Consider the following 16,754-nt stretch of genomic DNA (forward strand, 5'->3'; position numbering starts at 1 on the left):
CAATCTGGATTTGGGCTCTTGGCCCAACCTTGGTCCAGCCAAGGGTAATGGGGGGGGTGGGGAACTAAAGTCAGGGGCTTAGGCCCATTATGAAATCCTGGACTAGATCAACTATGAAACCAAACCAGGCTCCAGGGAGCTGGAGGGGAGGTGAATCCACACTGAAGGCAGCCTGGGCGGGGAGCAGGTGCTACACACCCACTGCAGCCCCAGTCCTATCCCCACTGGCCAAATAAGACCTCAGGCCATCAGGAGCTCAAAAACTTGTTTCTGTTTTTAGGATTGTTGAAAGCTATACTCCCTAGCTTAGAATATATCCAGAATGTGTGTTGAAGTTGCTGTCTCTCTGGAGACTACCTGTGCTAATGAAACATTGAAGATTCCCTTGTCTGCCGACTCCGTGCTTGCAACTTAACTAGTGACGGATAAATGAACCGGAATGAATTTTTTTAAATTATTATATTCTTAATGTATACATGAAATTTCAGAAATCTTATAGAAATGCAGCCGCATAGTCTAATGATCTAAGGAAAGAGGGGAACCTTAATCAAAGTGTTTTATTTGCTATTATCTCCTTATTGGTATATCAAAATACAAAGGCTACTGATACCATTGCTGGAGTTGTGGTTTTAAAGCAGCATTCATTCTGATCCCATGAGAATTCATGCCTGTTTTATGAGCATCCTCCATCCCAAGATCACTGTTGTTTTCATTCTGAGGAGAATTCTGTGCAGAAATTGATCAATGGATTTATTTTTTTCCTACTTGATTGACTGTTCTAGCATTGCACAAATTCAGCTCCATACTCATGCTTCCTCAAATGGAGGAATCCCTAAACATACATCTCAGCTACCTAGCATCTCTTATGGTCCCACATATTGTAGAGCTGCACTGTCCAATATGGTAGCCACTGGCCACGTGTGTCTATTTACATTTACATTTTAATTCATTAAAATTAAAGCCCCTCCATTGTACCAACCACATTTCAAGTGCTCAGCAGCCACGTGTGACTACAAAATTGGACAATACAAATGACAAACATTTCCAAGATCACAGAAGGGGCCTTCTTATTTGTTTATTTGCTTGTTAGTTTTTGTTTTTATTACTTGCCTTGGGTTTTGTTTGACTGTGTGTTTTCTTTTCCCTTTTTTGTTTTTTTGGCTTGCAGGGTCTTGGTCCCCCAGCGGGGTGTTGGGCCTGGGGCCCTGGGGTTGGAACCCCAATTCCAGGATGCTGGCCGGCCAGAGAATTCCCGGCCCCAGGGAATATTAATCGGCTTGAGCTCTGCAAGGTCCCCATCTAGGCACCAAGACCCAGCTCCACCCAACTGCCTGCAAGCTCCAGTGCTGGATGCCTCAGGCCAAACAATGAGCAAGACAGAAACACAGCCCCACCCACCAGCAGACAGACTGTCTAAAGTCATACTAAGCTCACAGGCACCCCAAAACACACCCCCTGACATGGCCCTGTCCATCAGAAGGGGCTCTTGAACAGAACTTTTCTGTAAGATATTGCTGAACATTTTTGGCAAGGCAAACAAGGCCCTTTACAGCCTGGTCCCACCACCTTCTTACTCTCCTCTCTGGCCATTCCTCCAAACATCCCACTACATGGCCCCCTAACTCATCACTTATGCTGATCTCCCTGGGATGTCTCCCCTGTCCTTCCCACCCCCACTACCTGGTGAATTACTACTCATCCTTCAAAACCCAGGGTAAATGTCACCTCCTCCCTGCAGCTTTCCATGATCTACTTTACCCCACCCCACAACTAGATGGTTAATTGGCCTCTTGTGAGTCATTCCATAGCTGTTTAGTTTTTATAAAATATTTGTAACATTAATTATTCTTAATAATATATTTTACTAATACATAATATATTTTATTATAAAATATTTTCTTATTTAATAACAGTAATTGTATCTTTGGAAATTTTATGAAATAATTATTTTTTAAAATAAATGTGAGCTTTGATCTCACCCTAGTTTGAAATACAGTTCTTAAAAAAAAAAAAAACAAAAAAAAAACACCTCCTCTAGCTTCAGAGTCAGCGTGATCTGGAGGAAAAGAATTGAACTGGGAAATAGGAAACCTGGAGTCAAATCCTTGGCTCTGCCCTAACTAGCTGTGTGAGAGGTTAAAACCCCTCTGTTGTCTCATTTATCAAATGAAGCTTTGGGTCTGATTATTCCTAAGAACTCTCTGAGTTCTTCCAGGGCCTACATCTAAGCAGGCAGCCAATGGGAGAATGGTGGAAACACAGGGTGATGAAATTGGGAGATCAGAACACCCCACTCTCCATTATGTAGCTTCTGGAAACTAAATCTAAACCTCTCCTTATTCTCCCCTCACTCATACCAAGCTGGATAACTCCAAGGCCTATTACCTCAGTCAAGCCACCAGATTCTTATAGACAAGTCAAGGGTCAATCTACCTAGGGATGGGCTCTCAGTCCTGCTGGAAATATTCACAAACAAGCTAAATATTTCCACACAGTTTAGAAAGTGCGTCTGCATCGGATGGAAGAATGGCATAGATGACATTCCAGTCCCTTTCAGTACTAAGACGTGGTACCTCTTGTGTAGAGCCTGTCGCTCACTATCTAGATGACTTGAGCAAGCAAGTTAATTTCTCTTGGGCTTTTCAGGCTCATCTGTAAGAAGAGAAAACTGAACTACATGGTGTCAAGGTCCCTCTCATTGCAAACCTCCATAATTTACAACAGAGGGGGAACAGATCATCTGAAGTGGAGGGAGGGTCGCTTCACAGGGAGTAGGAAAGAAGTGGGAGGGGAGAACGGAATCTGCAGCTAGAGGAAAGAGGAGAAGCTGATGAAAGACCAAGGGAAGTAAAAGCTTTCAAGAGGGAAGAAAAAGCGTAAACAGAACCATGTAACAGGAGAGAAAAGAAGAAATCAAAAAAAGAGGAAAGAGAAAGATGAAAAGACGGAGAGGTTCTGCCTTCCCTAGCCCTTCCTAGCTCTGTTTAATACCCCCATCTCCACCTTCTTTATTGTTCAGCTATCTTGATAAATTTCCACTGGCATTAACATAAAGCATGTGGTTAATACCATCGTCTTAATACCCAATTCAATTTTATTACTAAAGGCGTCCTTTTTTCCCAAAACAAGGATTTCTTTGAGACCCACTGCATTTTCCCTTTACATTCATTACATATTAAAGGTTTCCAGGAGCCCCTAAATTTCCAATTTATGCTGAGGCTCCCATTTCATATGCTGAAGGTACTTCATCACCATTTGTTATGAATGAGCTACAACAGTATTGCAAATGCGCTCAGCAAACAGCTCCTGACTTTCAGGTGTCAGTTACATGCAAGTTAAACTAAATGGATGAATTTTTAGCAGGAATAATGTAGTCCATGTTGACATTATTCACAGCTTTCCCAAGAAGACAGGTATTAATCAGACAACACTCCTGTAGGTCTCAGTATATAAATATTTGGGCGTCTGGCTAAACAGTGCCCTAACCTTTAAACGGCATATAGACCTTATGCTTTAAATAGGATCATCAGTATAAAGGGCAGTTTAGGACAAATAAAGAAGAATTTCTTTACACAGGAGTGTGGATGTATATGGAACCTATTATCTCAAGAGTTTGAACAGCATACAAATAAAAATAAGTCCCCAAGAAGGATTTAAATAAGGCAGTGGGCTTCCCTGGTGGCGCAGTGGTTGGGAGTCCGCCTGCCGATGCAGGAGACGCGGCTTCGTGCCCCGGTCCGGGAAGATCCCACGTGCCGCGGAGCAACTAAGCCCGTGAGCCATGGCCGCTGAGCCTGCGCGTCCGGAGCCTGTGCTCCGCAGCGGGAGAGGCCACAACAGTGAGAGGCCCGCGTACCGCAAAAAAAAAAAAAAAAAAAAAAAAAAAAAGGCAGTAATCACAAAATTCTGTGAATTCTTCCTTTGAAATCATTCATGCTTCTATCTCTTCCCCTCTATTTCCACTGTCCCCATTTTGGACAACACGAAGCCGCAGAGGAAATTTGACAAAACACAAGAACTCAGGTGTCATTTCTGGAAGTTTATAATCTAGAAAGTGGGACATGGTATACAGCAAGAGGTGACTAGGAGAGCATGTAAGCATATGCTAGGTGATCAGTGAACAGATGAACAAGGCTTGCTTCAGAAATTAAGAAGAAAGGGCCATTTCTCAGAGCAGGAAGGCTTGCTGAGAAGGATGAGCTTGATATGGCCGTAATCCATGGATTTCAGGGCACAGATAAGCAGACAGGATGGAAATCCCACGAGCCAAGGCATGAAAGTGGCCAAGGGTTTGACACAATTTTGAGCAAATCAGCTCTCTGGGGAAAAGACGGCGCTCACATTGAAGAGTAGGAAAATGAAATCATTAGGACCAAAATATAGGAATCCTCCCTTTTCTGAAAGTTTGCTTTGTGTGACTTCACTTTTAAGAAAGACCTGCCTATCTCCACTAACCAAAAGAAATTCAAAAAGGATTTTCACTTTTACAAAAAAAAAAAAAAAAAAAGGACAAAAGAGAAAATAGCATCCAGTGATTGATTTGCAGTGAGCTGTTACAGAGGCAGGGGGAGTGGTTCCCCCAAGTTGCTCCCTGGGAACTACACTTGACATCACAGCATCAAGCTGCCATAACTTTGAACTGTGTCTGTGAGCATCTGGGCTTTATCTCATTTCATTTTTTGCATCCATTGGCAAGATGAGTTCTAAGGTAATTGCTTCTTTGTTTTATAACATTTCAGCTCATGTAAGTTTTCATACTTTCTGATAGTGGGGGAACTCTGTACAGGAAGCCCTTGACAAGCAGGCTAAAGAGATGAGAGTACTCTGTAGAAGGGGAAGGGCCACCAAAGGTATCTAAGCAAGAAGTTCTGACAAGAAGCAAGAAGGACTCAAGTTGAGAGCAACAATGTGAACAGAAAGGAAGGAACAAATATACAGGATGTCCTGCTCTTCCCTTCTAATGCACACTACTGCTGGATTAATCCTCCTTTATCATCTTACGAATCTTCCACCGGAAAGTCCTCACGGAAACCCACACAAAGTCCAAAGTCCTCCTCTCGGTACCCGCCACGCTCTATGGCCTTGCATAGATCTACTACAGACTCATTTGCCACTTACTTACAACAAGACCTTTCCACTGTCAACCTGCAGCTCTCTATTTCCAACATACGCACCGTTCATTATGAACAAACATATATGGTCACACATTTTGTGCCCATCTCTGTGCTAGATGTGAAAATGAAAAGGTCATAAAATAGAGTGCTACTCTGGAAGACCCCCAGTCCAATGGAACACCCATTCCACTGTTTTTTGCCTGAATCCTACCCATTCATCCAGAAGAAGCTCGAGTCCACATCTTCCCCTCTTGCCCATGCTGGCTTCACTTACTAGGAACTCATCTATACTTAGAATCTTTTCCACTCATCTTATTATTATAATTCATCATTTATAATTTTAAGATGTCAAAAAGTTTTAACTTTTTGTTTTTTTTTTTAATAAATTCAGCACTTAAGGTGGGTTTTTGTTCCTGGTTGTACCTGCTGTCCCCAGGGGCACGACGGCACATAATACCCAGACTTTAAAAGCATGGATTTCTACTATTTTTGACAAGTCTTAGATTAACCCTAATCTTATACACAGGCATAATAAAAACACAAATCATTATAACTTCCCTGAGTCCTTGTGATAAGAGCCGCCCATAACCAGCCTGAGAAGAGATGCCAGAATGCCGCCCATTTAGGTGAGGACGTCAGTGGAGGACATTTGCAGACTCATGACCATTAAACTCACCTAAAAATAATTATCTGGTTCTCATTCACACGTATATGCTACATTTTACAGGACTGCACCCTCACCTTCCACTGAGGCCCCAACACAGTAGGCACCAACTAATCCCACTCTGCAGTGGGGTCTTAGACACATACGCAGAGGTGAGCAAAGGGGGTAGGGGAAGTTTCCAGTTGCCTCGGGCTTTGTGAGTGGGGCTTGGTGGGGAGCTCAACGTTTTGGTGGAGAGGTCTACATCTTAGCACAGAGAGAAACAGAGATGATGGCACCATCTAAAAGAGACTTTTCTTACGAGGCCTTCTGGAAGAGTGCTAGAATTCCAACCCCAGCCGTGGGCCCACGGCAGAGTCATAAGGGCTGAACCAGAGGAGAGGCATTTGCCTGTATCATGGGAACATCCAGGTGAAAGATTTCCTGATACTAGGGAGGTCTCCAAAGGGCCCGTGAAAGTGCCCACAAGAGAGCCATCTTTAAACACCTGCAAATATCTACAACCATTTTGGTGGCAGCTGAGTTAGACCTCTAAACTCTCTAAACTCCTCTGCCTTTCTCTGGTCTATCCCTAGAAGGGTCAGAAGCTGCAGCTGGCCAATGCATGTAGGGGGTGGGAAAAGGAGGAGAGAGGGAGAAGTTGATAGAATAAAGAAAATAAAAGAACCATGCCCGGACTTCCCTGGTGGCGCAGTGGTTAGGAATCCGCCGGCCGAGGCGGGGGACACGAGTTCGAGCCCTGGTCTGGGAAGATCCCACAGGCCGCAGAGCAACTAAGCCCGTGCGCCACAACTAGTGAGCCTGTGCTCTAGAGCCCGCGAGCCACAAATACTGAGCCCGCAAAGCCACCGTGCCTAGAGTCCGTGCACCGCAACGAAGGGTAGCCCCCGCTCGCCGCAACTAGAGAAAGCCCACGTGCAGCAACGAAGACCCAATGCAGCCAAAAATAAATAAATTAATTAGTAAAATAAAATAAAAAGACTTTCCCAGATGACCCTGTGTGAAATAGCAACTATTTTTTTAAAAAAAGGAACATGCCCCTCTTCTGATGGAGACTCAGGCTAAGCAGAGGAGCAGCTTCCGTGTTAAACGCAATCCAGAATTTGTATTATTGCCCTTGACTGTACATATTAATAACAGAACTGCAACTGTTTTGAGGGACTAGAGGGATCCCCAGCTTTCAATTGTCTAATAGTGAGCAGAGAAACAATGAGACTTGACTAAAATTTCATCCAACATTAGGGGAAATACTAGCACCATGGAGTGGCTTTGCAGGGGCAGTTATTTAAAAAATAATAATTTATAATTCATTGTACCTGACACGTCTGCTTTTAAGGTACTAGTTACATATTCATAAGACAGTATAGGAAATAGGGCTAAGAACAATGGCATATTACTATGAATTCAAATTCCTAATGTAAAGAAAGAGTTAGAGCAGGAGGAGAAAAATGTAGAAGAAGAAGAAGACTTATCATCTCCTACCTACCAGGAACTTCTCCCGGGGCACGAACCCGTGTCCCCTGCATCGGCAGGCGGACTCTCAACCACTGCGCCACCAGGGAAGCCCCTCCCTCTCTCTTTATGTGCAGAGTTCAAGCTAAATCCAAAGAATGCATCACTAACCTCGCTCTGCTTCCTATAGGATGCAAAAACTGAGAGCTAAAAGGCATAAGCTTCCAAAACCCCAAAATAAAGCTATACACAGAATTTTAATGTATGCAGTCTCGTTAATAAGTTAAATATCCTATAATACATAGAAGCAATGTAAGACAAAGGGCAGGTGAATGTACCTAACACCAGAGGCTCTAACAAAAGACTTTATTGGACAACATAAGAGTGCAGGGGTGGAGAAGAAGACAGTGCCAAGCATGGGCAGGCCTTGGGATTCAGATGCGTGGTATCTGTGTGTCAAGGAAATGGGAGCTGTTTGCATTATGGGGCTATAATTCCATCTAGGGATCCTGAGGACTGCATAAGCCACTTGAGCCTCCAGAAATTACTACCCCATATTTCAGTCACCTGCGGTTTGTTCTATGAGTAATTTACGGGCTGCCGTTGCAGTCTGTCTTGTCAAACTTCAAACTTTGGATATTTCTTTGCAGTTTGATTTGTCTTTTACCTGAGAATCTGTCCGTTCCTGTAACCAACGTTTACTGATCATTTACTACACACACGGAGCTATGGGGAGAGCTGCAGTGTGCCTCTCCCCTGAGGGCCTCCAACTGCTGCAGGCCTTAAACCCTGAGAGTTATCCAACACCTGAAATAAGACATCCTACAGCCAGCTACAGAGCCCTGCCTGGGGAGTAAATACCCATCAACAGCAACAAAGAAGTAAAACAAATGTTTAAGGAAGCTACAACCACAGGTGTTTGGGAGTGGGGCTCTGTCTAAGTAGTTCCCGCTCACAGAGAAAAGCTGCCCAGCGACTTGGGGAGGCTGCTTTTAAGGAGAAGGGGTTGACTTCACTGATGCTAAGACATAGGCACAGACACCCAATCTGCCCACACCCCCTGCCTGCAAGCAACTGGCATGGTGTCTCTTGAGCAAAACCTTGTCGCTGCCACCACAGAGGCCCTTGTGTCCATTTTAGCCCATTTTCCATACCTCTGCCTCCTTTTCCTCTTCAGTGCTGTAGAGCTAGTGGTAGACGGTAGTATAAAAGCTGGACTCTTTTTTTTTTTTTTTTTACACTTTCTTTTTTTGTCTTTATTGAATTTGTTACAATATTGCTCCTGTTTTGTTTTGTTTTTTTGCCGCAAGGCATGTGGGATCCTTGCTCCCTGACCAGGGATCGAAACTGCATCCCCTGTATTGGAAGGTGAAATCTTAACTACTGGACCACCAAGGAAGTCCCCAAAGCTGAGCTCTTTTTTTTTTTTTTTTTTTTGTAGTATGGATATATTTTTTAACATCTTTATTGGAGTGTAATTGCTTTACATTGTTGTGTCAGTTTCTGCTGTATCACAAAGTGAATCAGCTATATGTATACATATATCCCCATATCCCCTCCCTTTTGCGTCTCCCTCCCACCCCTCTAGGTGGTCGCAAAGCACCGAGCTGATCTCCCTGTGCTATGCAGCTGCTTCCCACTAGCTAGCTATTTTACATTTGGTAGTGTATATATGTCCATGTCACTCTCTCACTTCGTCCCAGCTTACCCTTCCCCCTCCCCGTGTCCTCAAGTCCATTCTCTAGTAGGTCTGCATCTTTATTCCTGTCCTGCCCCTAGGTTCTTCAGAAGCTTTTTTTTTTTTTTTTAGATTCCATATATATGTGTTACCATACGGTATTTGTTTTTCTCTTTCTGACTTACTTCACTCTGTATGACAGACTCCAGGTCCATCCACCTCACTACAAATAACTCAATTTCCCTTCTTTTTATGGCTGAGTAATATTCCATTGCATATATGTGCCACATCTTCTTTATCCATTCATCTGTCAATGGACACTTGGGTTAAAGCTGGACTCAGACTCAGACTCTCTGAATTTAAACCACAGCTCTGCCGATCACTTGGCAGAGACTAGAGAAAGTTACTTAACCTCTCTCTGCCTTGGTTTCCTCACCTGTAAACTAGAGATGGTGATGACGAGGATGAAGGTGTGGTGAGGAGGATAATGATGAATGACAGAACCTCACAGGACTGTGGTGAGGAGCAAATGAGTAAATAGAAGTAGGCTGCTAGGAACACAGCGCTTGGTTCACGGTAATTAATATGGTGCTAATTAATTAATTAGCTATTATTAATATTAATATAGTATAATAATTATACATAACATTACATTATAATTATATTGTTAGAGTTGATATTAACATTATCAATATTAATTAATTAGCTACTACTACTTGATTTGGTCAAAAAACTCCTCTCTTTAGCGCTTGAGAATCAGCAAAGCGGGAGGTGGACTCTGTGTTGGCAGAGAAGTGGTTTTCAGCCTCAGAAGGATAAAAGGAGATCTGAGCCAGAAGCTCTCCTAAAGATCAACCTGTTAAGATTCTCATTTTGTAAACGAAGATGGTAAGTGATGCGGTCCGGGTGTTACTGACTCTAACAGTATCTCAAAGATACACATTATGCAAATGCAAGGTGCCAATAATTTTGATTCTCTCTCCAGCCCGTTTGCTTCAGCCATCCCTTCGGGGGCTGTGTTTTCACTTTTACCCCTTCACAAGTTCCAGTGCTGCATCTCCTACTGGTTCCTCAAGCTCCAGGTGGCTAAAACCAAACGCTGCTTTTCCCTCAAATCAGTTCGGCCTCTTCCATCTTTCCCATATCTGGCAGCAGCAGCAGCAGCAGCAGCACGAACCCAATCTCGCGGCCTTACCTTCTTCCCCAGGGGCTCCCCACACCTGGGGGTCTCAGTGTGTCCTTGGGCATGCTGGCTGCTCTCCACACACCCACATTTCCCCTCCCTGTCCTCATTTCCCACCCATAACTCCTTTCTGAGCCACTGAGATCAGGTCCAGCTGCTCTGCTGCAGCCTCTTCTCTGACTAGTCCTGCACCCGGGCTGTCATCAGTGACTCTTATTTAAATATTCTTTCCTCTCGTTAGTCCCCTGCTCAGAAACCCTCCTTACCGCCAAAGGGATGACTTTCCAAACAGTCTGGCCCCAAGTCCTTCCTCCCCACTTAACCCCCTTCCCATTTTTGCACCACCGGTGAATCGGGACTATTGACACCCCTGAGCAGCCCTTAAAATTTCTGCTGTTTTCCTTGGAATGCACCGCTAAAGCTGGAGGAGCCTTGTGAGGGTGGGGAAGCAGCAGCCGGGCTTCCACACAATAAACCCGAGGACACAGTAGGGTTGGGAAGAGGCCTGGGGCTGCTGTCTCCCACACTCAGACCTTTCCTCAAGTCTCTTCCCTTTCAAGGCTGCCTGGGATGCTGTTTGTTTGGTTTTTGTTTTTTGTATTTTTGCGGTACGCGGGCCTCTCACTGTCGTGGCCTCTCCCGTTGCGGAGCACAGGCTCCGGACGCGCAGGCCCAGCGGCCATGGCTCACGGGCCCAGCCTCTCCGCGGCACGTGGGATCCTCCCGGAGCGGGGCGCGAACCCGTGTCCCCTGCATCGGCAGGCGGGCCCTCAACCACTGCGCCACCAGGGAAGCCCTGGGATGCTGTTTTAATCGGGGTTTTCCTGGATACGTGCGGAGCACGAGTTACCCAGTGTGCTCGCCCAGGGCAAACACCCAGGGAGGTAAACTCCAATCCTGATGGTCCCTCACCCAGAGAGGACCCCCATGTCTTCACAATAAGAACACCATCACTGAAACCGACCAGGTACCTCTCAGGCACACGGGGCAGCAACGCAGTCATTCTCGTGAGGAAGGAATCTGGTCCTGTTTCCTCTTTGTTTTCCAAAGTCCCCTTTCATCCGAAGGACAAGCTACTTTAACCTTGGCAGATTTTAAAAGTCTGTTGCTAATGGGTACCAGCCCAGCTGGGCAGCGTTTAATGGGTGCTGACAGTGGCACCATCTACAAAGAACACAGGCAGCCCCTGAGAGAACAGGAGGCCGACCATGCTGTCTCTGCCCTAAAAGGAAAGGACAAAAATGTGAAAAACGGCTTCATGCAATATCCGGTACAACCCTTCACAAAGTATTTCTCTTAACACTTCTGAGAGCACTGCACGTTGGAAAGGCAAACAACCCTCTTCCTCCTGAAAGCGAGGAGAATAAAGCTTCCGTAAAGGTACAGACACCAAGCTTGAGGGCAAGACCCCACACATGTTCTAGAAGTAGATATACAATAGATTTGCCCCAAAGCATTTCCAATCGGCGTCTGTGTTATTAACAAGCAGAGATGAATAGTTAGGATTTATAGGTCAAGAGAGAAAGGAGTTCTAAAAGGATAAAAACCAAACTATTATCTCTATAGAGTGTGGGATTAGGGGGTTCTCTCATTTGTTACTTAATAGATGTCCCCATATTTGGGGGAGTTTGGGATTTGGGGATTTTAATGTAATTTGCTCTAAATGGTAAGAAACTAACATTGGAATAATAGTCGGTCAAATTTGTAGATCGGATTTCAAACATCCCGAATGTCTCTACGCATCCTGAAACGCCCGCGGGCCCAGCTATACTTCGCGGTTGCCAGCCATGCGTGTGTGAAACAGTAATAACATGTGTGTTTCTAAAACCTCGCTGTGAGTCTCTGATCCCAATATATATATAACTTGAGTATCTCAGCCACGTTGTCCTAATTTACCTCTCCAAGCCTCTTTCTTCATCTGCAAAATGGGAAGCAGAATTACTTCACTGAACAGTTGGGAAAACTAATTGAGACATATTTATATAGAAGGAAAATTGGTCTCTCATCAGGCCCAGACACCACAGTAAAGGTTCACATGTGTTCCAGTCTCTCTACCTCCTTTTCTTCTCTCTGCCAGTGGACGTCAGTCCTTACAGAGCTCCGACGGGAACACTGGGCATGAAACAAAGGCAGGAGAGTAAAGACAACGTAATCCAGAGACCTGTTTTTCTACTTAAAAAAAAACATTCATTTAAAATTCTATCAGAAAGTCATAATGTCTAAAAAATTCATTACCTCTGCTCTAATTATACAAGAGCCTTACAACTAAAATATTCTGCCAATCATCTGAGACCACCACTTAACAGTATATTAGATGCAAAAATCTCAGATTTTCCCCATGGATGTAAAGTTTAAACATTCAAATTTGCAAAAGAGAAGTGAATTGGAATAAAGACATTCACAGCCAGCTATTTCATATCCATTAGTTATCATTTACACATCAAATACATACAGCATTAAGACCAAATATACAGAATTTCCACATTTATATACAGTAATCAACAGTGCACAATTCAAATCTATCTACAGTCGAGTGTACAAGTTTAAATATGGCTTTATAAACTACTAACAGTAACTGCTAAAGTAACTCATAGGTCCAGAAATAAACACTGGAATGCCACCTCCACGTCGAGGCCCTCGTTCAGCAAGATGCTATTCACTGTGTTTGCAAAACAGATGGTGCAGGTAAATGTTTTCCAGGCAGTGTCCACCCATCAGCCCCCAAGTAGCTGAAATGTGGGTCTGAATCACACCAACACTGGTCCTTCCTATCTCAAATATCTGAAAATAAATCTGTACATCTTCCACACGTTTGGAGACACAGGATAATGAACAAGTAGAAGAAAGGACGCAGGGTGGGAGGAGGGGAAGCTGGGACGAAGTGAGAGAGTGGCATGGACTTATATACACTACCAAATGTAAAATAGATAGTTAGTGGGAAGCAGCTGCGTAGCACAGGAAGATCAGCTCGGTGCTTTGTGACCACCTAGAGGGGTGGGATAGGGAGGGTGGGAGGGAGACGCAAGAGGGAGGGGATATGGGGATATATGTATATGTATAGCTGATTCACTTTGTTATAAAGCAGAAACTAACACACCATTGTAAAGCAATTATACTCCAATAAAGATCTATTAAAAGAAAGAAGAAAAGAAAAAAGACATAATCAGTGAGATGATGATTACCAGGAATTATCAAAACTTGCTTTTCAGATTCAGAAATTCTCAGGCATTAGAGCCAGCATCTGCATTAATGGGGATTTTTCCCCTCCTTTCTTTTCTTGTTTTGCTTAAATCAGTGTACTGGGAAATCTTGCAGGAATTGACAAGACGTTCTAGATCAAGTGATCCCAAAAAACAGAATTTAAAAGAGCTCTTGTAAAGGTCATATCTAATTATTCACTTTTTAATTCTCCTAACCAAAAATGCCTGTTTTAAGAATGAATGGGGCTTCCCTGGTGGCGCAGTGGTTGAGAGTCCGCCTGCCGGTGCGGGGGACGCGGGTTCGTGCCCCGGTCCGGGAAGATCCCACATGCCGCGGAGCGGCTGGGCCCGTGAGCCATGGCCGCTGAGCCTGTGCATCCAGAGCCTGTGCTCCGCAACGAGACAGGCCACAACAGTGAGAGGCCCGCGTACCGGAAAAAAAAAAAAAAAAAGAATGGATGAATGGGGAATTCCCTGGAGGTCCAGTGGTTAGGACTCCACGCTTCCACTGCAGGAGCCACAGGTTCCATCCTTGGTCAGGGAATTAATATCCCGCGTACTGTACGGCATGGCCAAAAAACAAACAAAAAAAAAAAAAGATTGAACGAATAAATGAATAACCTTGACCTAAAATCATGCGTCCATGCCTATTTTACATCCATTTTCCCACCAACGTTACCTACACATTCTTTAACCAACTGCCACCTTCTGGGTGCTACGCCTAAGCCTTCCTCGCCCCATACTCTCATCTCTATTGAGTACAGACTACTCTTTGTAAATGTCTATGTTTGCTATGGTTTTTAATGTATATAACATATCAGTAGAGCAGTGTGTGTGTGTTTATAAATAAATAAGCTGCGGGGCATGCTCAGATGAGGTCAATGAGCGCAAAGGTTTGGAGACCACTGCCTACATAGGGATGCTTTGGGCGGTCTCTAAACATTTAAACGTCTTCTATAAAATGAATATACAAATATATTCTGTACATTTTCTATCATAAAATGGAAACTATAGCAGTACAAAGATCAACAGGATATTCACAAACAAGCCTTCCCTACAGACTGCATTTGTTTTTTATTTAAACCCGTAGTCCAGGGCTTCCCTGGTGGCGCCGTGGTTGCGAGTCCGCCTGCTGATGCAGGGGACGCGGGTTCGTGTCCCGGTCCGGGAAGATCCCACGTGCCGCGGAGCGGCTGGACCCGTGAGCCGTGGCCGCTGCGCCTGCGCGTCCGGAGCCTGTGCTCCGCAACGGGAGAGGCCACAACAGTGAGAGGCCCGCGTACCGGAAAAACAACAGCAACAAAACCCGTAGTTCCTTGGATGGTTTTAGTAAGATACCACCACCCAGAAAACTTTCAGTGTGCCTGACACATCGCTAACACAGCCACACCTCGTGGTGGCTTGAAGCCCCAGTATCTCTTCATCATTCCTTCTCTCCTCCCACTCAGTGAAATTCAAATACCACCAGATGAAGGACTCGGACCCTCATCTTTTCAATCACCACCATCGAGGAACCGTCACCCTCATCAATGGTGGAGCTGTCAGACACTCAGCAGGATACAGATCGCTGGGAAAAAATACATGTTTACAATAAGCATGATCCTGTGAGACTGATCACTTGAGGTAAAATCATTTTGACAGAAGTAACACAAACATGTTGCCCCGACTAAAGCAGAGATCCCTCCAAAAGTTGAGCATTATCTTTACTCTTATTGCTGCAAAAAATTTCAGATATAATTTGTTAAAGGTAAAAATACAATCATTTGGACATCGTTGATGTTTTAATAAGCCAAATGTGATCTCTTGTTGGGGGCTAGAAGCAAATATGAGAGAACACTTCCAATTCTGAACAACTATTAAAGAGAAAAGTCCATAGATTGTTGTATTTTTTTAAGGGAGGGAGGTAGTAAATACCCAAAGCATTACTCTTTTCTAGCCTCCAATTATATCACATTCCCTCTGCTATCTGTTTAGCCACTGCTGATTAACTTGACAACTCAGGAGATAAAACCTATTGTTTTTAAAGCCATGAGGTAACTTTTTTTTTTTTTTTAATGCTAAAGAAGGTTTACATTTTTCTGATAAATAAAAGTTACTCTATTCTAGAGCTAAAAGTAAAACAGAAAAAAAAAAAGCAGTTGGGGTGTGGGAAGGATGCTTGCCAGCGGGTGGGGGGAAGGAGGTGAATTGGTCACAGTAATACTTCTTTTCATAAAATAAAATATCATCATAAATATATATTGCTCTATAGTTAGTGAATTGTTTCAAAATATTTAAAGCTGTAATTAGGGACAACAGCAATTGAAAAATATTCAAGAAGGCCATCAAGTTAATTGCTGAAATTATTTGTGTACGGAACACCAAACGTACTGTACCAATCTTTTGCTCTAGATAACTTGTTTCCCCACGGAAATAACCAAGAGTGTTGGTGCTGGCTGGACCACATTCATAAGTTATCTTATTACTGCAATGGTCCCCTTTACTGTCTACAAATTCGACAATTAGGGGCAATAATCCTCTTGAACACTGAGACCATCCTAATGGTCTAGCCCCAGCAGCAGAAGCTTCAGAGAAGCTTTGGTCTGGGGGCAAGTTCCCTACTTTGGCAAGAGCCAGAATGGTTGAGAAGGTCACGCTGTGAGCCCCAAAACAGTGAGTTGCTTCCTTTTACGCTGTATCTCATATTCTCTGTAACCTTCTCAAAGGTGCAAGGCCAATGTGTTGCTGGCTCCAGTTATCTTAAAGCCTAAAGAATTTTAAATATCTTTAAGATATTCTTTAAAGCCAGGGGCTAAAAACCTAAATTTCTGGAAAGAAATTTAAGTGAGGAAAGCCTCACATCCATTTGCATTTACTCCTGGCACTAGCAAGGGTTTTGCTGGCCAGATGAGGGGTCCCACCCACCGAGGGGTCCTTTTGAACTTTGCAAGTTGCATCCAGACCACCAGAAGCAAGTGAAGGAAGGTCAAGCCACCAATCCCGGACCTGTTAGAAATCGGTTGCCAGAGTTCAGCATTTAGACTCAGGAAGTATTTGTCATTGAATGTACCTTCATCAGTCTGTGTTCATCTTAAACAGCACTACATATAAAGGAGAACAAAGGATCCTGGGTCATACGAAAGGAGCTTCGCCCTGAAAACAAAAAGGAAGAAGGCGGGGCGAGGGGGCAGGAGAAAGGAGAAGAGGAAGGAAAAGAAGAGGAAGAACCTGAGTTGTTCTCTATCAACCAAAGGCACCGTCCTTTTATTGAAAATACACTCAACTGTTCTATGAATTACTTAATTGCTTAATTAATGCAGAAAAACCTGATTGTGTAGAACTTTTTCCTGTAAGGAAAAATCCAGCGTCTTCTCTCCCACCTTAAGCCCAGGTCGGCCAGCAGAAGTGGTGGGTTTCAGGGCTGAAGGGAAGCTCCCCTGGCCCTGAACTGATTTTGCGAAATCAACTTTTTGGGTGGTCAGAA

The 16,754-nt window shown here is 44.0% G+C and overlaps 1 protein-coding gene across 2 annotated transcripts in view; it reads right to left on the minus strand.

Moving 5' to 3' along the window:
• Nucleotides 1-16,754, minus strand: part of FAXC (failed axon connections homolog, metaxin like GST domain containing) — a 113,617-nt gene that overhangs the window by 18,955 nt on the left and 77,908 nt on the right. The window contains exon 6 of one of the 2 annotated variants that reach the window (XM_067011519.1): nucleotides 12,501-16,423. The exons of the other annotated variant lie outside the window; for it this stretch is intronic. Within the exon in view, the coding sequence (XP_066867620.1) occupies nucleotides 16,362-16,423 (62 nt within the window). The 3' untranslated portion in view covers nucleotides 12,501-16,361. Of the gene's footprint in view, nucleotides 1-12,500; nucleotides 16,424-16,754 lie in introns of those variants that run through there. 2 annotated transcript variants of the gene reach the window in all.

The sequence above is a fragment of the Kogia breviceps genome, chromosome 13, assembly GCF_026419965.1.
Source record: "Kogia breviceps isolate mKogBre1 chromosome 13, mKogBre1 haplotype 1, whole genome shotgun sequence".
NCBI lineage: Eukaryota > Metazoa > Chordata > Mammalia > Artiodactyla > Physeteridae > Kogia > Kogia breviceps.